Here is a 21995-nt window from a genome sequence, read left to right on the forward strand (position 1 = left end):
CTCTGTTTGCTATCCTTTATTAAGGGGTCCCACATCCTCATGGGACTCCAGCCAAACCAAACAGGTCCCCCAAATATAGCAGGAGGCCTGGAAGGGGAGGGGAATGACTTATGATCCCACCACACCCTCCTGGAAACAGAAACCCACCACAGACAGACAGACAGACAAGGACTGGGGAAGAGAACGCGCCTCTCCCCACTTTGCACCCACTCAAAAAGAAAGTCAAACACTGGCTATGCAGCCCCACCCCCACCCCCCCATAGCAGCGTTTGTGGGACCCCCCCTCCAAGGGGTGGCCCCAAGGCAGCTTCCTATTGCTCTTCCTTCACTTTGGTTTGCTCCTGGCAACTCCGTGCCCTCTTCCTTCTCTCAGCCTCCAGCTCAGTCACCCCACATCCTATAACACCTACTCGGACCTTCTCTGTCCTCTCTGGGCCTCCCTGCCCGAGGGCTTCTGGGGAAGCAGCGATTCCTGCACCTTCCCTTCTCCCAGCAAGGGCCTGGCCAGACCCTCTCTGCCCAGTGTGTGGGACTCACACGGCTGCCCCACTCTCCTTGAGGTCAGGGGCTGAACGCTGCCGTCTCATTCGCGGGGGAGTAGTGTATGGTGGGTAACGGGGCCCTGGGGGCCGCTGGGCTGGGTAGGGTTGGGGCTGCTGGGGATAATAATTGTGCTTTTTGGGCTGGAAGTGCTGGGGTTCTTGCTGTGTGGAACCCCCACCCCGGGATCGGCCCCCTCCATCCAGGGAGTTCCTGCGGGGACGGTGGGACCTGCGGGGACTTGGAGGTCTGCGGGCAGGGGTGGCTGGGGGTGGGGGAGTGACCTCCTCAGGGGGTTGGGGTGGAGCTGGGGCCTCCCCACTTCCCATCCCTGGCCAGGATTCCCGGTGCTGGGGGTTGCTCTTGAAGGGGAAACGCAGCTTGCAGTCGTGAGGGGGCACAAAGCGGGCTGGGGGTCTGCGCAGCCCCCCACCCCGGCCCCCAGAGCCCTGAAGTCCCTGCAGGCGCAGCTGTTCCTGCTTCAGCCAGCGAAGGCGGCCACGACGGAAGGCAGGATCCTCCTCCATCAGCCGTGACACCCGCTCCCAGCTGGACAAGGGTGGCGAAGGGGGACGGCCGGAAGGTGAGCGGTCACTGGGCGCTGCCTCCTCTACTGCATTTGATCCTTCAGGTGGGGCCCAGGAGACCTCACTGGCTTCTTCATTCTCATCCTCATGATCCTGGAGTGGGTGGGGGTGAGAAAGGAGAAGGGATGTAAGAACTGAATCCCGAGGATGTGTGGGTTTAAGACAGTAAATTAGAAAGAACTGGAATGACCAGATATTGAAGATCCAGAGAAGAGCCTGAAGATAAGAAAAGCTAGAAGGTTGTGGTTTATGAGTACAGGCCCAACAGCCAGATTGTCTGAGCTCAATTCTGGGTCTGCCACTTCCTTGCTGTGTGGTCAGATCTTTGCCTTGTAATCTCTGCCTCAGTTTTTTGAGACTCAGTCATCTGTACAATGACACCAGTAATAACATACCTAGGGATGTTAAAATAATTGTCAGTTATATTACAGATGAAGTATAGAGCAGTTAGGCACAGTGGCGCACACCTGTAATCCTAGCGGCTCGGGAGGCTGAGGCAGGAGGATCATGAGTTCAAAGTCAGCCTCACCAAAAGCAAAGCACTAAAAATTTGAGACCCTGTCTCTAAATAAAATACAAAATAGGGTTAGGGATGTGGCTCAAGTGCCCCTGAGTTCAATCCCTGGTGTACACACACACACACACACACACACACCCCACACACAAAACAGAGCAGAGGAGGATAGGAAGACAGGCAGGTGTGGCTACAGTAATAAATGGATGTCATCATTTCAGTGAAACTCTGAAAAAGTGAGAAGCAAGCTATGGTTGTCTTTGGGGAAACACCTTGGTATAAGGAAGAGCAGGTGTGAAGGCCTTGAGGGTGGAGTGTATCAAACAGTTAAAAAACAAACTGTGGAAGCTGGTAGGGATTGAGTGGAACAAGAGGAGAGGAGCAGAAACTGCTAGAGAAGGAAGCCTTCGTAAACCTTGAGCCCTGACTACAACTGACTGACTGGTCTCTCCTTGGACAAGAAGCTAGAACAGAGCAGAAGTTTACATGTCAGCTGGGTACAGTGGCTCATACCTGTAACCCCAGCTACCTGGGAGGCTAATGCAGAATGATCACAGTTAGAGGGCAGCCTAAGTAACTTAGTGAGACTGTCTCAAAAAGCAAATAATTAAAAAAGACTGGGGGTGTGAGCTGGGATTGTGGCTCAGTGGTAGAGCACTTGCTTCGAATGTGTGAGGTGCTGGGTTCGATTCTCAGCACCACATATAAATAAAAAATAAAGGTCCATCAACAACTAAAATGACTAAAATAAATAAATAATAATAATAATAATAATAAAGACTGGGGATGTATATCTCAGTGGTAGAGAGTTCCTGGGTTCAATCCCCAGTACTGGGGGTGGGGGGGGAGTGTGGTTTAAGTAACTCCAGTGACTGGCACAAGACCTGGCAGACAGCAGGGTTGAGTATACACATGCAAAGCAGGGACAGGGGATAACACTACCACTCAGGGCAATTGTGAGGAGTAAGCCTGATGACACACAAAAAGCATGGAGCACAGACAGATACACCAGAGTAAATGGCCAACCAGGAGGAAGAGGGAGGTTATGAGAATGTAAGCACATCAAGTCTTCAAGCTGCAACTTAACAACTGTGTACTTTGCATTGGTGATTCTCAAACTTTAATTGCACTTCAGAAACACTTGGGGAGCTTATTACAAATACAGGTTCATCCCCAAATATGTAGATTCAGTAGGCCTGGTGGAACCCAGAAGTCTGCATTTTTTGTGAGCAGCCTGGTGATTTTGAGGCATAGGATTCCTAAATTCCACTGAGAAAGACTGTTAAATTTCAATAAGCTTTTTTTTCAAACACAGAGAGGAAGGAGGTTGGGATCTGAGGTGGGAGATACAGGTTCCTAAAGGGAAGAGCTAAATGAAGGGAGAAGGAAGAAAGCTCAGCAGAGCCTCCCTACCTGGGTCAGGGGGATGACCCTCTCCATGCGGAGCATGCGGTCCCGCAGGGCCTGTAGCTCTCGGTCCTTGCTGCTGTTCTGCAGCTTCACCTCCTGCAGAATCCCGGTCAGCTTGTCTATGTGAGCCCGGAGGTCCTCCACCTCCGCCCCGCGGGCTCCCTCTTCCCCACCGCCACTGCCATTTCCTCCAGTTTCCTCCTCGCCCACTGTGTCCCAGACATCCCGGGCCACAGCCCTCCAGGCATCTCCAGGCCCCTCTGGCTTTCCATAGGTGCGACACAGTTCCCTCATCTTGAGGGCGGCCAGGGCCTCAATCTCAGCCCGCCCATGGCGGAAGTCAGCCAAGGCCACCTCATAGCAGATCTCTTTGACTGCTTGCATCTTCAGGTCAGCCATGGTGGCCCAGCGGGGGTCTTTGCCTTGCAGCCTCCGCCGCTGGGGGATCTGATAAACCCTACGAGGGGCCCTGCGTTTGCCACTGCTGGGCAGGCCACAGCGCTTGACGATGGTCTGGACTGTGGTGGGGGGCAGCTGCTCCCTCAAGGAGGAGATCAGCCGCCAGCTCTCTTCACAGGAGCGCTTGTCAGAGTCGTCCCCACTGTCAGAGTCTGCATACTGGGGCCAGAGAGAGAAAAGACAGGGAGAGAGCTAAGGATATCCCACCACCCTGGTCCCAAAGACACAGGACACACCTCCTCAGCATGCATGTACTCAAGTCCTACTCTGCCTTTTACGGAGGACAGGAGGATGCTGGGAGCCTGGGGCCTGGAAGGACACATGGAAGACCCCCATATACCTCTTCTCCATCTCTCTTATGAACTGCTTAACTAGTTGTTGCTGGTCTAGACAGCAGAGATGATGACGGTGTCTACCTTACAAGTATGTTTTAAGGATTAAACATTTAGAACAGCAACTGGCTAAGTATTAGCGGTAGTTAATTGAGTCTGGAATTTTGTGTATTTATAGTTAGGCACAGCTTAACCACAGGAACACATTCTGAGAAATGCACCAGTAGGTGATTTTGTCATTATAAGCACATCATAGAGTGTAATGACACAAATGAAGGCACTACAAATTGGTGAAATAGTTTTATGAAACTATCCTCTTATATGTGGTCTATCAATGAAAAACATTATGCAGCAAATGACTGCTTGGGATAAGGCTTAAAAGTCTGGGTGCGGTGGCACGTGCCTGTGATCCCAGCAGCTCAGGAGGCTGAGGCAGGATGATTGTGGGTTCAAAGCCAGCCTCAGCAACTTAGCAAGGCTCTAAGCAACTCAGTGAGACCCTGTCGCTAAGAAAAAATATAAAAAGGGCTGGGGATGTGGCTCAGTGGTAAAGCACCCCTGGGTTCAATCCTAGTACCTAAAAAAAAAGAAAAATAATATGGTCAAGTGTTTGCCTAGCATGTGTGAGGCCCTGGGTTTGATCTCCAGTACCACAAAAAAAGAAAAAAAAAAAAAAAAGAGAGAGAGAGAAGATAAATCTTATGTAAATGACAGTAACTTAGATGTGATAAAACCCTGAGTCAACTGGGAGGAACTTTAATTCCCTGCATATAACATTTTCCTCCCTGATCACATCTCTGCTAACTTTCCTCCTAAACAAACCACTTCTACCTCTCATCCCACCCCACTTCCTACTCTGGTTCAGAGGATATTCAAAGTGAAGTCAACTGAGGTGATAGTGGCCTCCCTGCTCATCTGCTTGCCAGCCCTCCCCAGGCTCTATGTGCCTCTACTCTGTTCTTACCAGTCGCTGCTGTTCCAGCAGAAGGTCAGCTTCTTCCTTTTCTTTTCTATACTGGTTCTCCAGATCCTGAAGCCTGGGATTGAGCAGAGTGGGAAGGCAGAATTGTGGGGGGCTCTGGAGCTACTTCAGTGGGATGCCCGACAACAGGAGGATGCTGGGAGCCTGGGGCCTGGAAGGACACATGGAAGACCCCCCATACCTCTTCTCCATCTCCAGTTTGATATCAATGCCTTGTTGCTCTAGCAGTTCCTTCTGGGCAAAGTTCCAGTCAACAGGCTCAGAGGGTGGTCCTGGGGGTGGGGGGACCCCTCGTTCGCGTTCTAGCCGGGCCTGCTCCGGGTGATTGAAGCGGAAGACATGGTTCTTGCCCATCACAATCCTATTTCCTAGAGATGAGAAGAGGGGAAAGTGACTCCTCTACAGCAGCAAACCCATCCCCATGTTCATAGCATAGAGCTCCTTGCTGTCATTTCCCAAGGGCCATGATACCCTCTGTTTCATCACCCCCAGGCTGAGAGGGAAATCTAAGCTGGCATTCTCCTGGTTGGTCCCAGGAACTCCCCCATAGGGATAGGGATCAGCCAAAAGGAAAAGGGACAGGAGGAGCTGGGACAGCAAGAAATCAAGACTTGACTCCTTGATTCTTTGCTTTCTAGCTCCTTCTTCATACACCTACATTGTTATTGATTTATTTCAGGGTCTTACACCCTATGATGCACTCAGAAAGCCCTGCCCTGGGACTTTGTACATATGGCCACGTCCCAGACCCTCACTCTGGGACACATTTTCTACCTGATTTCAGCACCAGTGGTTCTGTCACAAGCTTCCCATTGACGTATGTCTCAGCTCCTTCACAAGGCTCCAGTGTGACCACCACTGAGTGGGCAGAGAGGAAGGGTAAAGATTAGACCCAGGCAAGAGTGGGTTATGGTCACAGATTCCCACTTTGCTTTACCCCCCAAAACACATGCACCACCAGTCCCACCCCCAGTACCTGTGGGGGGTGCCATGGCCCCTCTGGTGGCAGGCAGCACGGGAAAGGAAGAGCAGAAGGAGGGTTAGAGCCCCAACTATGATTCCCAGAAATCTCTGCAGTGGCTCCCTACTCACCCACCACCGTCCTCCCAGCAGCAGCATAGAAAACCCATAATTCTCAAAAGGCTTCATTTCTCATGTGCAACTGGGCAAAGGCCCTTTCACTTCTGCCTTTCAGATGTCTATTCCTACCTTTCCCATTAACACTTATCCCTGGCCAGGCCTGAATTCTTCCAGTAGGCTCGAACCATCTGTCTGATGCATCCTGCAAACTGCCACCTGACTAATCTTCTCAAGCCACAGCTGACATATGACAAGATAAAAGTCATATCAAGGTGATCCATGGTACAAATCACTAAGCCTGATGCTTGCTGGAGACACAAAAATGCATGCGGCAGCTCTGTCCTCAAGAAGCTACAGTGACCATTACCAAGGGATCCCCATATCCCAAAGACTAAAGCTCTGTGACTCCTTAGCCAGGGACTCTGAGAAAGTCATGTAATTTCTGGGATCATCTATAAAGTGGGATAATTAAGTCTTTATTTATAGAATAACTCAAATAAACCATAAAATAATGCATAAACATGACTTTTTATTATTATTTACACAAACATGTAATGAATTATAACATCAAGCAGATATTGGGGACTTTGATACAGAGAGGGCAAACAGAGCAGAGAAGAAACTTGGGTTAGGGAAAGAGGCCTGGAAAGGATTATGTGAAAGTGGCGACTTCTGAGTCAATCAATGCTCAGAGGGGGACTAAAATCTCAATGGGCAGAAATAACAGAGAGGAGGAGGACTGGGAGACAGACAGCTGAGGGCAGCACTATGCATCTGGGAACAGCCATGAGAGAACAGGATGCCAGCAGCTCTAAGGGGTAACAATTTATCCCACCTTTATTTCTTATTTCCTACCATGCCCCAAAATACATTCACTGATTTTACACATATATTGCACCCCTACTCAAGCACTATTTTATTAGATCCTAGAACCTAATAAAGTGGTAAAAAGCAAAAAGCCCTGCCATCACAGAGCTTACCTTTGACTCGTAAGATATAAACAATAAACAAGAAAACTTAAAATCATTTAATTAATTATTAATTCTAATAATTTTTAAAAACAGATAATCTGAAGTCCCCTCTAAAGGACAGGGTAGGTATTGTGGATAGAACACAGGGCCAGTGGATCAGGGCAGCCTCCTCCCTGTCCTTGTACCCACAACAATCTGGCAGCCCCGAGCACAACCCACAGCATAGTTCCTGGAGCCTGCCATCCTACAGTTGGAGTTCTGCCATTTTCTAGTTGTGTGGTCTTGGGCAAATTATCTAACCTGAGAACCCTTGTTCAGGCACCATTGAACTATGTGAGAAAATGCACAGGCACAAGTAGATGGTCAGTGAGCAATAATTATATGTCTATGCTGCCCATATTCTCTGCCTGTCTCCAGTCAAGTCTGGGTTTTTTTTTTCTTCCCCTTTTGCAGTATTGGAGTTTGAATCCAGGAGAATTCTCCCAGTGAGCTACATACTCCAGCCCTTTTTATGTTTAATTTTGAGACGGTATCTTGCTAAATTGCCCAGGCTGACCTTGAACTTCCAATAGTCCTACCTCAGCCTCTCTAGTTGTTGGGATCATAGGCATGTGCCATTACGACCAGTTTCACGTCAAGTTTCAAGTTTTAAGAACCAGATATGATGTACAACTGTAATCCCAGTTACTTGGGAGGCAGAGACAGAATTGCAAGACAGACTCAACCTTTATAGTTCCCCGCTTTGGGGCACATACACATTGACTGCTTTTACTGTGATTTATTTAACACTGTTGCCCATGTCTGTCTTCTCCCAAACACCCTGAGAGCTCCTGGATAGTGGGCTGGCCCTGAGGGCTTCGTAAGGCTTTAAAATCTTTCCTGGCACAAGGCTGGAGGGAACCGCAGAACAGGAACTCAGCAATAACTCACTGAACTTAACTGATTCAAGATTTTCAACCAAAATGCTAGAAGCATCTGCTGCCACTGGGGGGCTTGAATCAGACCACAATGACTAAGCTAACCAGACCCAGAACTAAACCGTAACCCTGAACAGAGACACACTTAACCTATGTTATAAGTGTCTTTTCTACTCTTTTGAGATGAAGTCTCATTGTTGTCCAGGCTGGCCCCAAACTCCTGAGCTGAAGCAATCCTTCTGCTTCAGCCTCCTGAGCAGCCAGGAACTCAGGTGAGTGCCACCACACCCAGCCACTTCTTCCTAAAATGTGTGATGGGGCTGGGGATTAGTTGTAGATGCTTGCTCAGCATGCATGAGACCTTGCATTTGATTCCCACTACCATTAAAAAAATATACCTTAAATTGCATGAGAATTATTTTATTGACGTCAGACTGGCTTCTACCTTCACCCCTGGAACCTGTGATTCCTGAAAGCTTTATGGCCACATTAAGAGCTAAAGTCTCCAAAAGTTTTGGAACCACAGAGGCACATGAACCCCTTAACCTCAGAAAACTTCATCATCATAGCTTGAAAAATTTGTGTTTCTCCCAGAGATAAATTCAGATATTCCATTAAGATGAAGATGAGTGTTTATATATAATGACCAGGGTGCTATTTGAGGCTAAAAAATTAAGGATAGGAACATATCCCACTCTCTGGCACACTGCAGTGTTCTATTTCTACTCGAATCCTTGGTGCTCCCTGACCATACACAGAGCCAAAGGCTTGGTACCCTCACTACTTACCTATGAGCTCAGAGCCCAGAGTATAAGAATATATTTCCCCCTCTACATGGCTGCACTCCCCAGTGCCAGACCCAGGCCTCTGTGTGGGATGGAAGATAGAATCTGTCTCTATTCTTTTCTGGTCACTCTATTTTATACCCCTCACACCAATCATTACCTTCTCCATCCTGCTGAGGGATGCTCCGGAACAGACAGTGTTGTTCCCGAATGAACTGTCCTGTCAGTTTGATGTCCACATCTACCTGGCCGACCCTGGGGAAGCAAGGGCCAACATTTTCTGAGCATGTTCCAGACATCTGCCTCCCAAAAACCAATTCCTCCAACTCGATAAGCCAAGCATAATTATTCCCATTTTACAGACAAGGAAGCAAGGCTGGACTGGATAAACACCCTCAGCCATAAACCTCCTACCTACATTTAGGGCTATTTACCCCAAACTTTAACCACAAGGCTCACCCAGGATAGCCACAAATACCTTCACTGGGAGGGACAGGGGAACGGAATGCTCACTCTCTTTAACCACAGGAGGCACTAAGCCCCAGGGTTTCATTAGCATTAGCCAGTGAAGCTACCAGCCCTCAACCTCTGAGTTTGCCATGTGGGTACCACACCCTGACCATGAGCCATCAGAAGCCATCCCCAGAAGTGCTGGATCAGTTTGGTTTCAAGAAACATCTTGCCCTCACCAAATTGGGGGATAGAGGATGGCCACGGAACAGGTGCTCTCAGCAACTTGTCAAGAAGCTGAGAGAGGGCTGGGAGTGTAGCTCAGTGGTAGAATGCTTGCCTAGTGTGTGAAGCCGTAGATTTAATCCCTAGTACCACAAAAAAAGAAAAGAAAACAAACCAAAAAGAAAGAGGAACAGAGAAGGGAGGTGACATTGGGAGAGCAACCAGGACTGTGGAGGCACATGTCCATAGATCTGGGGTTGTGGGTACAGCTCAGGAGTACAGCATTTGACTACAGACACTGACTGATTCCAGTGACCACTAAGAAAGGAAATCGTGCCAGATACGATGTACAACTGTAATCCCAGTTACTTGGGAGGCTGAGACAGGAGAATTGCAAGTTTGAGGTCAGCATGGTTAATTTAGTAAGAACCTGTCCCAAAATAAAAAATAAAAAAGGCTGAGCATGGTGGCTCAAGTCTGGAATCCAAGTAACTTGGAAGTCTGAGGCAAAAGGATCAAGAGTTCAAAAGCAGCCTCAAAACTTATCAAGGCCCTAACCAACTTAGCAAGACCTTGTCTCAAAATAAAAAACAAAAGTGCTCAGGATGTAGCTTAGTGGTTAAGCACCCCAGTCCCAAAATAATAATAATAATAATAATAATAATAATAATAATAATAATAATAATAATAATAGGGCTGGGGGCATAGCTCAGTGGTAGCACATCCCTAAATTTAATCCCCAATACTGAAGAAAGCAAGCTAGCCATCCAGCCAGTCATACTTTATAACCACACCCAAAAAAGAGAAGCCGCCCCACAGGCTGCTGGGTACATGCTACCTGGTGATGCCATCTTTGATGTGGTAGAGCAGACATTCAGACATCAGAGGGTCTTCATTCAGGTTCACCAGGTGGGGAGTCTAAGGATGTAGAAGTGACTGATCAGGAGAGGACTCATGAGAACCAGCCAGGATGGTCATAAAGAGAGGAGCTTGCAGGAGTAGACATAACTCCAGGTTCTCACACTGCCTGCTGCTCACGCTGCTCTCACTTTTGAAGAGTGCTCCCACCCTCCTTTCTGCCCTGAGGAGCATTTTTGATTCTATGGTTTCCACTTATAATAATCACCCTCTCCTCACATACAAAAACCAACCCCACCACCCACCCTTCTCATGTCAGTAACCTCTCCCAAGATCCTCTCTCTTAGGAAGTGCCCCAGCCCACCAGGCTCCCCAACAGGAAGGCTTGGAGCCAACCTGCACTGTCCTCTCTGCCCTATATTCTGCCACCCCCTTAATTTCTTTCCTTAAAATCTATCTTGCAACTTCTGAAGAATAAGAGAAGAAATTGGGTGAGGAAATTGGTACATGCCACCTTTCATTTCATATCAAATGTCTTGTGAGCATAGATTACTTTTATAATTTAAAAATAAAATGTTAGGCTAGGGTATAGCTCAGTGGTAGAACACTTGCCTAGTATGTGTTAAGATCCTGGACTGCATCCCCAGTACCAATCAATCAAAACACTTTCCATTTCCCATGGCAGAGTCCCCAGCTTCCCCAGCCACCAGCCCTCTCTGGACCTACTCACCTCAGGCCAGGGTCACTCACCACAGTAACTGCTTGATACTGTTCCTGCCTAATGCCTCTGTGACTAAACTCATCCCAATTACCTAGCTGATCATTATGCTGAAAACCCAACCCATTCCTTTCCTGCAAAGCACCTTTTCCTGATTTGTTTATGACACCCCACCCTCACCAGGCATGAAATTCTGGGGAGCATACAGGTCTTGTTCCCTCCACACCCACTCTGTCACTGGTTGCAAGCCAGAAGTCCTGCTCTCTATGGCTGCAGCCTCGGCCCACAACTGTCCACTCTCTGGCACAATCCTGCTTCAGGTATTGTCTGATTTTGTGCCCTCTTAGTGGGTCTCCCAGCTTCTTGCCTGCACCACAATGAGGCCACATCATTAATTTTCTACCAAAACCTCTCCAGCTGGTGCCCCATGCCCTCCTGACTAGAGCCCTGCTTGAGTTCCCAATGGGAACAATCTCCCTCCTCCCCACCTACCCTTACCTCATCTGTCAAAATCATTTACTTCTATTGTGTCGCAAATGCCACTTAGTCTGTTGCAAATGCCACTTCTCCACGAAGCTTTCCTAGGTCTTCTGACCCAATACAAGATCCCTTGCCTCCAACCTACAAGGATTCACGGTAGGATTTCTACCTCACCATGGTGAGGTATAGAATGGGGACACAAATGAATCAAACACACACTCTGCTGTTCTGTCAGTAAGGAAATCAGTCAACTTTGGGAGATAAGGTGTAGCATGGAAACACCACTCATTACAAGGGGGGAAAATGGATGCCTTATATAAGAGTTTCTGACATCATGACCTTGCATAGTTTGTTCATTTATTCTTACTTTCCTTCCTTCCCAGGGAAGGAAGTGCCCCCATATTCTGGAAGGGACTTCCATACAGAGAGGAATGAAGTACAGAACTATAGGGGTTCAGGGGGATCAGAGCACTTCATGGCAAAGGCAACATGGGATCTAGTCTGACCCTCAGGTGGGCCCAAACATGCAGAGGGGAGAATGTTCCATGGAAAAACATTCTAACAAAAACATGGAAGCAGGGCTGGGGGTTGTAGCTCAGTGGCAGAGCACTTGCCTAGCACGTGTGAGGCATTGGGTTAAATCCTCAGCACCACCTAAAAATAAACAACAACAACAACAAAAAAGGCATTCTGTAGAAGCAGAAAAGCATAGTGTATTGAGGCAAAACAACCAGGAGTGGAGGCCCAGATTTCTTTGGAACTCACCCTGCCCCCTATGGGGTACTCAGGGATGTGTCCATGGTTGATATGATGGGTATCCATGTCTGCCCCTCCCAAGGGATCCCAGGATTGCTGTTCCCATACCTTGCCTAAGGGACACTACCATCCCTATATTGCAATGTCAGGCCTGTTCTGGGACTGGCAAACACTGATTGGATCTGGAAGCAGAAAAGATCTATCCCTGGAGAGAGGTGACATGATTTGGGGCAATGCTTTCAATTTTTGTTCCGCCCTGGAACTCTTTGTTTAAATGAAACCTTATCTGGGAGCCTAGAATGTCAAGCACAGATAAGCACAGAGCCAATCAGGCCCAGGCTGGGGTGAAGAACTGAGTTTGGTCCTCTCCCCTCCCCTCTAGCTATGGCCCCAGTGAAGGAAGCACTAAGCCAGGTTTAAAAATCACTGATTAAAAAAGAAGTTAGGCCTGACAGTAGGGGTCCCAGCAAGAGCAGGCTTTCCCTAAGCATCCTGGTCCTCTCCAAGACAAACTGTTGCTTTTCCCCAGGACTCAATTCTCCACCCTTCCTTCACAAGATTGGAGATACTCCCACCAAACCTATTTCCCTGGTGAGTCTAACAGCTCTCCCTCTGAAACACATGTGCCTTTTAAACATGAGTTGGGCTGGGGATATAAGTCAGTAATGAAGCACTTGCCTAGCATGTATGAGGCCCTGCATTTGACCTCTGGCACCACAGTAACAAATGAGAATACATTCATCTTCACTATTCTGAGAAAAAATGCAAATGTGAACTACTCCAAGATACCTTTTCACCAATCACACTGACAAAGATCAAAAAGTCTGATGATGGTGGCACCTGCCTGTAATCTCAGTAATTCAGAAGGCAGAGGCGGAAGGATCACAAGTTCAAAGCCAGACTCAGCAACTTAGCAAGACTCTAAGCAATTCAATAGACCCTGTCTCAAAATCAAAAATAAAAAGGGCTGGGGATGTGGCTCTGTGATAATGCACTCCTGGATTAAATTCCAGTTAAAAAAAAAAAGTTTGATAAATCTTAAATGTTAAAAAGGCTAAGGGAGCCAGGCAGGGGGTGCACATGTATAAGCTCAGCTATTCAGGAGGCTGAAGTAGGAGTACTCCAAGTCCAAGGCCAGTCTGGGCAATTTACAGAGACCCTATCTCAAAAATAAAAAATGCTGGGGATATTGCCCCTGGGCTCAATCCCTAGTACCAAGAAAAAAAAAAAAAAAACGTAGTAGAGAGGGAAAAAAACAGGCCTCTGTTGTTCTTACGAGTATAAATTACCATGGTTCTAATTTTTAGAGGGCACTTTAGCAATATAAATCACTTTTCTTCTTCTTCTTTTTTTTTTTTGGTAGTAGGGTTTGAACCCAGGACCTCAGACATGCCGGGAAAACACCAAATCTTCACTTATAAGAATCTATTTAGGCAGACAACACCTCTTTATAAAATCATTCATTGTAAGCTGGGTGTAGCGGTGCATGCCTGTAATCCCAGTTGCTTAGGAGGCTAAGACAGGAGGATTCTGAGTTCCAAGCCTCAACAAAAGCGAGGCACTAAGGACTCAGTGAGACCCTATCTCTAAATAAAATACAAAACAGAGCTGGGGATGTGGCTCAGTGGTCAAGTGCCCCTGAGTTCAATCTCCAGTACCCACCCCCAAAAATCACTCATTGGGGGCTGGGGATGTGGCTCAAGTGGTAGCGCGCTCGCCTGGCATGCATGCGGCCGGGGTTCGATCCTCAGCACCACATACAAACAAAGATGTTGTGTCCACCGAGAACTAAAAAATAAATATTAAAAAAATTCTCTCTCTCTCTCTCTTAAAAAAAAAAAAATCACTCATTGTAGCATTGTTCATAGAAACAAAGAACAGGGGAAACAACGAAATGTCCATAAGGAGGAAGGTGGCTAAATCATATTTCATCTACAGGATGGAATAATCTGACACCATGAAAAAAGCAAAGTAACCTTTAAAATAAAAATAATAAGGTATGCAACCACTACCATTATAAAGAGAGACTGTGTGTGTACACATGAATATAATTATATACAACACATGACCGTTCATGCATAACTACCTCTAGAAAAGTATGTTAGAAACCGATAATGGAGGTTGCTTCTGGGAGGGGAACTTGAGGGTGGAAAGGACTTACTTTTCACCACATACACCTCTTAGTACTTTGAATGTTCTCTCTTTACCAAAACAATTAAAAACAAACAAGCAGCCAGGTGCAACAGCGCATGCCTGTCATTCCAGTGAGTCAGAGGCTGAAGCAGGAGGATGGGAGTTCCAGACCAGCCTCAGAAACGTAGTGAAGCCCTAAGCAACTTAATGAGATACCTGGTCTCAAAATAAAAAATAAGAAAGGGCTGGGAACGTAGCTCAGTGGTTAAATCCCCATACCAACAAACAAGAACTCCAGTTTTGATCTCAGAGCTATAGTAGATGGCATCCCTAAGCAATTTTGAGCACGCCCCACCCCACTTACTTCCACCCAGGGGAGGAAATGTACTCCTCTTCAGTTTCCCCACTCCTTTGCTAATTCTCCATCACTGCAACTGGATGGAAGTGCCCCATATATAAGCATCCAAAGATGACTGGAAGCCACACTGAGAACCATCTGCAGCCACCATGCCCAAGATGTCACTGGGCCCCCAGGGTCTGCTCCCTCAGAAAGACTCCAAAGCCTTGGGTACCCAGCCATGGACCAGGCCTCTCAGCCTGGCCTGCCACTCTTAATTATACACACACAGTTCTCTCATTCCTTCGCTGCAAATTGGGCCAGACAAAGCAAAGTCCTCTTCTTTTTTTCAGAACAATGGTTCAATGATCCCTGCTTGCTCAGTTTTCCAGATGGATCTGACCTTACAAAATAAAGTAAGCAATCTTTCCAGTAACCCACCACCTCTTCCTGACAGAAGAACCCAGTGACCCTGTCTGGTCCGTAGCAATGTTTGGACTTACAACCTAATCAGTCTGCTTTGCACCATGGACCAGACAGGCTTGGCTAGTTCCCTGGTGGGACTGGAAGTTCCTGCTCTGCTCAAACTGGCCTTTGCATCACCCCTTTATTGGTATGTACCAGTAGGGCTGTGCCACGCCAGCATCCATTCTGACTAGTGAGTCCCAGTGTCAGCTGGTTAAGTATTTTGAATATCATTTCTGCTCCCAATGAAGTCCAACTACTCCCATCCTGCTTCTTCTTTCCTCTCAGCAAAGTACCTACAACTTGGCAGGCACATGTCAGGTACCTGCAGGTCCCACCCACCCAATCCCACATGTACCAAGTTTGCTTAGCCTCACATTGTCTCTATTCCTCCCTATCCCCCCAAGTCCTGTCCACCTTTCAGGCTCCACTTTCCAAACCAGCTTCTCCAGGGATCTAGCTGCTGTATTTCCAGGCCACTCTGATGCCTCCACCTATGACCAAGCCTGATGCATGGACAATCAGTGTTCCACAGAATAGTGCTCACTCTTCTTCTCCCTGCCTTAGTCTTGCTTTCCCAAGTTATCCTTTCAAAACCATAATTTTAGTAAATTTTTCTGAGTTGGAAGCACATGCATAGGGTACAAAATTCAAATGATAAAAAAACATTTAAAGCTTTGAAGTCCCTATCCAAAGCAACCTCCAGGTTCTCCCTTTCTCCCAAGGTAACTATTATGAGCAGTTTCTCATGACTCCAAGATAACTTCTGTGCACGAACTCACAAAAACACACGTGAAGACCTAGATTCTAAGCTGCTATTGCAATCCCTTGACAACAGGAACCCAGTCATCCTTCTGTGGGCCTGACTCCTTGGTGGCAGGCACTTACTAAACACTAAACTCTTGCTGACTGTCCAATGGATGAAGGAGAAGGCACAGATGGTGGGATAACACAGACAGGTGGTAGAAGGAGAGGAGACACAGATGAGGAAGGGACAAGTCAGAAATTTCAGAGGAACAGATCATAGAATTCCCATCCTTCTACCCCAACCCTTTTTTCTAGCATCTAGGGAACTGCATAGGCCTCCTCACCCAATCTTTTACATACCTTTTTTGGAGAGAAGACACCCACAGTTCCCCCATCCTCCCGGACAGCCACGCCCATCTCAGCCAGCAATGCTTCTCTGTGGGCAAAGGAGAGGCAAATGCCATTCTTACCCTCACTAGCTTAGACCTTCCCTATAGGGCCTGACCTCCTCCCCCTCCCACGACTGTTGCTGCTGCCACCGCCAGCCTCAGCCCTTCACACCTCTCCATCCTCAAGGCTTCTGTCTTACGAAGCTTTTCCTCCCATGTCTCATTCAGCTCAGCAATAATCTTCTCTGTCTCCTAAGAGAACAAGGGTGAGCAGGGATAAGGACAGTGGGGACAAATATCCACCCTAGGGAACATGGTATTCCTGGGATTCCTTCTTCTTCTTCAGGAAGTTAATTTCCAGCAGCTCCCAGTCTCCCATCCCTTGCCAGCTCAAGCTTCTCACCTGCAGCCTCTCCATGGCCTCCTCGGGCCCAATCTGGGGTTCAGCACTGGGAGAAAATGAGGGCTCCAGCTCCCCGTTATGTGCAGGAGGAGAGGAGGGTGAAGCTGGGGCAGGGGGAGATGATACGGCTGGCAGAGCACCTCCGGGACTCCCCTCTTCCACTTTTAGGCCTGGAAGGGAGAAAGATAAAAGAACAAGGCTAAGCTCTATAGCCCCAGCTACTTGGGAGGCAGAGGCCAGGAGTTTGAGACCAGCCTGAGCAACACAGTGAAATACTGTCTCAAAAAGAAAAAAAAAGGTGATTAAATAAAGATGGAATTGATTAAAGACTATAAAAGGCCATAAGCTTCAGAAAGGACTTAAGAAATTATCTGGGAAACTTCCCACCAGGCAGGCAGTTCTCCTAAGAAGCCTTGACAAATAAGCATCAAACCTGTTTCTAACCCATGGATGGAGAGCCCATTACCGAACAAAACAGCCATTTCTTTCCATTTTTTTTAAATATATTTTTTAGTTGTAGGTGGACACAATCCCTTTATTTATTTATTTTTATGCACTGCTGAGGATTGAACCCAGTGACTCACGCATGCTAGGCAAGCGCTCTATCACTGAGCCATAACTCCAGCCCCCTTTATATTATTGATGACTTTCATGATCAGAAAGTTCTCAGCATGTCATGTGTACTCACTGTTTCTAGCTCTGCCCTCTAGAATAAGAGAGTAGCTGCTTTTTCTTCTGGGAGATAACCCATCAAATGCTGAAGGTGAACATCGATCTACCTTATTCTTCTTTTCCCAAGAACATCCTTAATCCCCCAACTATGGCTCTCAGCACCCTGATATCCTCAGTGGGATGGACCCTAAGACTGAATGCAGAGTATCCATACTTGATCCAGCTAACATGGATTAGCATCCTATAACACAGATGCTTTTCCTTTCTTTTCTTTTTCTGATACTGGGATTGAACCTAGGGGCACTCTTTTCACAGATCTATATCCTCAGTACTTTTTATTTTTGAGACAAGGTCTCACTAAGTTGCCCAGGCTGGCCTTGAACTTGTGATCCTCCTGCCTTTGCCTCCCTAGTAGCTGGCATTACAGGCCTATGCCACCACACCCAACATGGATACTATTTCTTATCAGTGAGAAAGATCAGTGCATTTCAGAATCCATTCTATTGTTGACTGTTAAGCTTATGGTCAACTAAAACCATGATATTTAACAAGAACTTCTATCAAGGCAAGGACTCAGAACACTTCTTAACAATTCACTATATGAGCCATAAATTCAGAACTGGCCGTTTATTCCCGAACTGTCATTATCCAGAAGCCTGCCAAAGACTTTCCAAATCCTGACTCCTCTGGAGAATCAGTCCCCTTCAGCTCTGTAACACTGGAAGAAACATGTGCCTCTCTGAATATGCAAAGGGCTTCATGGTGGGTGGAAAGAATGGGTGGGCCAGAAAGTGTCTCTGAGCTGCTCCTTGCCTGGAGCCCCTACCTCCCAGAGCAGAGGCTGACAGCCCCTGTGCCATCAGCAGTTCCCGAAGCCGGGCCACCTCCTCTTGCAGCTCTCGGATCAGCCGGGCATTAGGGTCCTCGTTAATGACAGCATTGCAGCGGATTTGCTTGGTACGGTCAGCATACCTGGGGCAAGGAGGGAAGATGGAGACTGGTGAAGGCAGGTACAGGAAACCCCAGCTGGCAGCCTGTATCCCGCTCTCCCAGGCCTGTGGGAAGACTGAGGGCTCATCCTGCCTAATGGGAAGGGTCCTGAGTGACCAGCCCCTGAGGTCCTGGTGCTTTCTATACACTGCCCCATCCCTGACAGAGCCAGAAGCCCCACCTGAGGGTGCTGAGAGTCTCCTCGTAATTGATGTCAGCGGGACTCAGGGCTGCAATCATTGCTGTGCGTGAATTCCCACCTATGAATGGAGAGGACAGAAAAGCTTTAACTGAGCCGGGTCCTTAGGAAAATCAGGTTGGGTGGGGATCCTCAGTGCTCAGGCAAGGGTCTGATGGAGTCACTGTCTGAGATCAAGTGAAACTAAGAGCTGTGCAGCCAATCATGAAACCTGGTAGCTGTGAGAAGGGGTGAGGTCAGGGAAACATCAGATGTCTATAAGACAGTCATAGGTCCATGGGAGGGAACTGAAGGCAGCAGTGGGTATGGGGTCAGAGAGGGATCATCTGTAGGCAGGTCAGCAGGTCCTTGACTTGGTAGGAAGGGTTAAGCCTTCAAAGGATATTCCCTAGGTTGGGGGCGGGGAGTAAAACTATGCTGACTAGATGTGGATTCTAGGGGTGGCAAGAGAATCTGTTAGCTATATCAAAGAAGTTCGTGGGAATAGTAGCAGAGTTGCGAGAGAGGAACCCCTCACCCAAATTCTCCTTGAGTAGCCAGGTAAGCACAGAATCCCGGTAAGGTATAAAATCTGACTTCCGCTTCTTTGATTGCTGGGGGATGGGAAGGAGAAGGCAGTCAGAGTGGGGCCACTCCTTATGCCCCTTCCCATCCCCTTCTCTTCCAACCCATGTCTCACCATATCTGCAAGGGCTGAGATCACCTTCCCTAGAGTAGTCAAAGACTTATTGATGTTGGCACCTTCCTGGAAAAGGATGAGGAATGTAGAGATGAAATCTTCCTCTCCCAATGGGATCTATTTCCCTTTCTCCCACTCCCTAGTGAGGGTCCTAGGTTATAATCAACAATCTCCCAACATGGCCCTCCAAACTCCCCCATCCATCCTTCTGAAAAGCCTTACCTTCAGGCGCATGCCCCGGGCCCCTGAGGAGTCAGCTCGCTCGCTCCCAGCAAGGTCCACCAAACTGATCTTACTGACCTGGGGTCAGAGGAAAGAGGCAGGAGGTGAGGAGGATGGGGGTGAGAAAAGCAAATCAAGGGAGTCTGGGTAATTAGCAAGGGCTGGAGAAAGCCAGGAGGGGGGCAAAGGAAAAGGATTGGAGAAAACAGAATACAGGAAGACAATAAGGAGGAGCTGGTTACTCATTCATTTGTTTACTTATTCACCTGCCCACTGTATACCAGGACAAGGGACACAGTGGGATCACAGCCCTGCCCTGAGGAGTCTAACAAGGAAAAACAAGCAAACAAGATGCACTGATCTGATTCTGGTGGGACGGTACAGAGGGCTATGGAAATCCCAAGAAGCATAATCCAGCATGTGTGAGGAGGGAAAGCCCAGGCCCTTTCCATTATATCCCTGTCACCACTGTGGGGAAGTCCCCACCTTCTCTGAGTCTAGCCCAGTAAGTTGGTCATGGTTGCGCTGTGTGAAGACAATGGTGAAGACAGCATGGGAACGGCTGCTGGTCTCATTCATGTTGGTAGCAGCCACAGTCCTAGGGAATAAGAAGAGTAGTCACAGGTCCTGCCCCTCTTCTTTCCAAACCTGGCTCCCTTCCCCTCCACTCTGTCAGCCTGCCTTACCGCGCCTTATTTCCGCAGTCCATGAGGTCAGCAATATCTGCATAGGAGGTCACAGCCAGTTTAGACAGGTCCTGCACGTAGGGGCCCAAGATGGGGTGCTCCCGGACTCTCAGAGAGCCCCGACTCTTGGGATTCAAAAGGTCACGTACCCGCTCGCAATAAATCTCCATATAGCTCACCTGAGTAGGAGACACAAATAAGGAGGAAGCCAGCAGAAAACACTGCCAGTGAAACCTAACATAGCACAGGACATAGGTAACCATACCTCATGTATACCAGACAGGGATAAGATTCTGCATATGCTAGCTCACTGAGCCACCCACCAACCCTAGAGTCCCAGTCATTAGCATTTCACACAAATACACACTAAGGAGCTAAAGGCTGAAATCATTCCTCAAAAGCACAGTTAATAACCAGCAGAGCCAGAATTATATCCCAGGCTGACCCCAGAGATGGCCTCCATATTAAATGCTGTTTTCCTGTCTTCTTGCCCGAAGCAGCAAGCCCTTTCCCTACCTCCCACCAAGACTTGGGCTTACCTCCACAGAATAGGAGAGCTGAGAGCTCTGGTTCTCATTAACACGAGAGAAGAGGTCCTCACAGAGCTGGAGTGGGACACAAAGAAGCATAGAGAAGTTCCTGTTCATGGCACACCTGCAGTGCCCAGCCGCAGGCCAGGCTCTGTTCCAGCTAACCCCTTTCAACTCTTCCCAAAGTCCTGAAGGCAGGGTCATTCCCATTTTACAGATGGGAAAACAACCTGTGAGAGGTTCACACTTGCCCAGGGTCACAGGCTAATATTCAGTGATCCAGTACCCAAACCCAGCAGTCCTGCTGCTGACTCTGGGTACAAGGCCACTGTGCTACATGGCCAGGGAGAATTATGGCCAACTCTCAAATACCCAAATCTACATCTTTCTATAGTAAATACCTTGTCTATAGTACAGAAGCCCAGAGGGGAACTGTGTTCACAGATAATTATGAAACAAAGTAAAACAACAGCCAAGTGGTAAAGTCGAAACCCAAGGCTCTGACACTAGGGCCTTGGCTCTTATCATAGAGCCTTAATGTTTCTGGAAGGAGAAAAAAACCCCTTCCCCAAAGTGCCCAAGTTGCTCTATTACATGCCCTACCACTAACGACCTTGGAGAACCAGATCTCTTCTGCATAATCCTTCCTTCCCTATGGGGCAGCTAAAGATGCTCCTGCCCTAAATGCCCAGCCAGGTCCCAAGCACATACCTGAGGCACGATGCCCTGCTGCCCTGGCTCCTGACGCCCCATCATGGTATAGGACTTCCCAGCCCCAGTCTGTCCATAGGCAAAGATGCACACGTTGTAGCCTTCAAAGGCATGGAGTAGCATCTCTTCCCCAATGTCCCGATACACCTGCTGCTGAGATGCAAACTGGGGGTCCTCAGCCTAGGTGAAAGGGGGCCAGAGAAAGACAGTAGAAGTACTGAATAACTTTGTCCTTTGTGCTTATAGCCTGAGAGTCTTGCCCTTTATCACTAATAACTTCCCAAAGGTCCTGGGCACCCCTGCTCCATCATCAATCCTAAAGATCCTATCAAGCTCCTATGGGTCCTAATTATCCCAAGAAATTCTACTCCCCCCTCCTGGTCCTAATAAAAACCTAAGGGTCTTACCCGCCCCCACCCAGGGGTCCTCCCCTTCCCAATCCAGTCCCAACCAATCTCCCGGTGTCCCTGTTTCCCAACCATGGCCCCTCCCAGAACCTAAGCCCCTGTCAACAGGATGGTTGAGCTCTTCCCTTGGCTTAGCAATCTCACCGAAGTGTGTGACCAGTAAGAGTAGTCAAAGGTGAAGCTTTTGGGGGCATCCTTGCTCTGTTTGGGATTGATGATGGCTGAGGGGGCAAGGGAGGGCAAAGGAAGGAAAGTCAAAATCAGGTCCTCCCAAACTCTGCATACTCCCATGCAAATCCCTGGGATCCAAGCATCCCACCCCACCTCTGCCCTAGCTCATCTCTCCCCTTTAACACTCCCC

The 21995-nt window shown here is 48.1% G+C and overlaps 1 protein-coding gene across 1 annotated transcript in view; it reads right to left on the reverse strand.

Moving 5' to 3' along the window:
- The window catches only part of Kif1c (kinesin family member 1C), a 24655-nt gene continuing 2660 nt past the window's right edge, over positions 1-21995 (reverse strand). Inside the window, exons 4-23 of the mRNA XM_005337344.4 lie at positions 21779-21855; positions 21228-21407; positions 20526-20591; positions 19987-20165; positions 19787-19898; positions 19301-19378; positions 19079-19144; positions 18917-18992; positions 18382-18460; positions 18037-18182; positions 16539-16708; positions 16308-16387; positions 16107-16182; positions 10091-10170; positions 8738-8832; positions 5599-5682; positions 5006-5192; positions 4807-4879; positions 3055-3669; positions 1-1220 (exon numbers count right to left, since the gene is read on the reverse strand). Coding sequence (XP_005337401.1) covers positions 534-1220; positions 3055-3669; positions 4807-4879; positions 5006-5192; positions 5599-5682; positions 8738-8832; positions 10091-10170; positions 16107-16182; positions 16308-16387; positions 16539-16708; positions 18037-18182; positions 18382-18460; positions 18917-18992; positions 19079-19144; positions 19301-19378; positions 19787-19898; positions 19987-20165; positions 20526-20591; positions 21228-21407; positions 21779-21855 — 3206 coding nt within the window. The 3' untranslated portion in view covers positions 1-533. The remainder of the gene's footprint in view (positions 1221-3054; positions 3670-4806; positions 4880-5005; positions 5193-5598; positions 5683-8737; positions 8833-10090; positions 10171-16106; positions 16183-16307; positions 16388-16538; positions 16709-18036; positions 18183-18381; positions 18461-18916; positions 18993-19078; positions 19145-19300; positions 19379-19786; positions 19899-19986; positions 20166-20525; positions 20592-21227; positions 21408-21778; positions 21856-21995) is intronic.

Source organism: Ictidomys tridecemlineatus, chromosome 3 (assembly GCF_052094955.1).
Source record: "Ictidomys tridecemlineatus isolate mIctTri1 chromosome 3, mIctTri1.hap1, whole genome shotgun sequence".
NCBI classification, from domain to species: Eukaryota; Metazoa; Chordata; class Mammalia; order Rodentia; family Sciuridae; genus Ictidomys; species Ictidomys tridecemlineatus.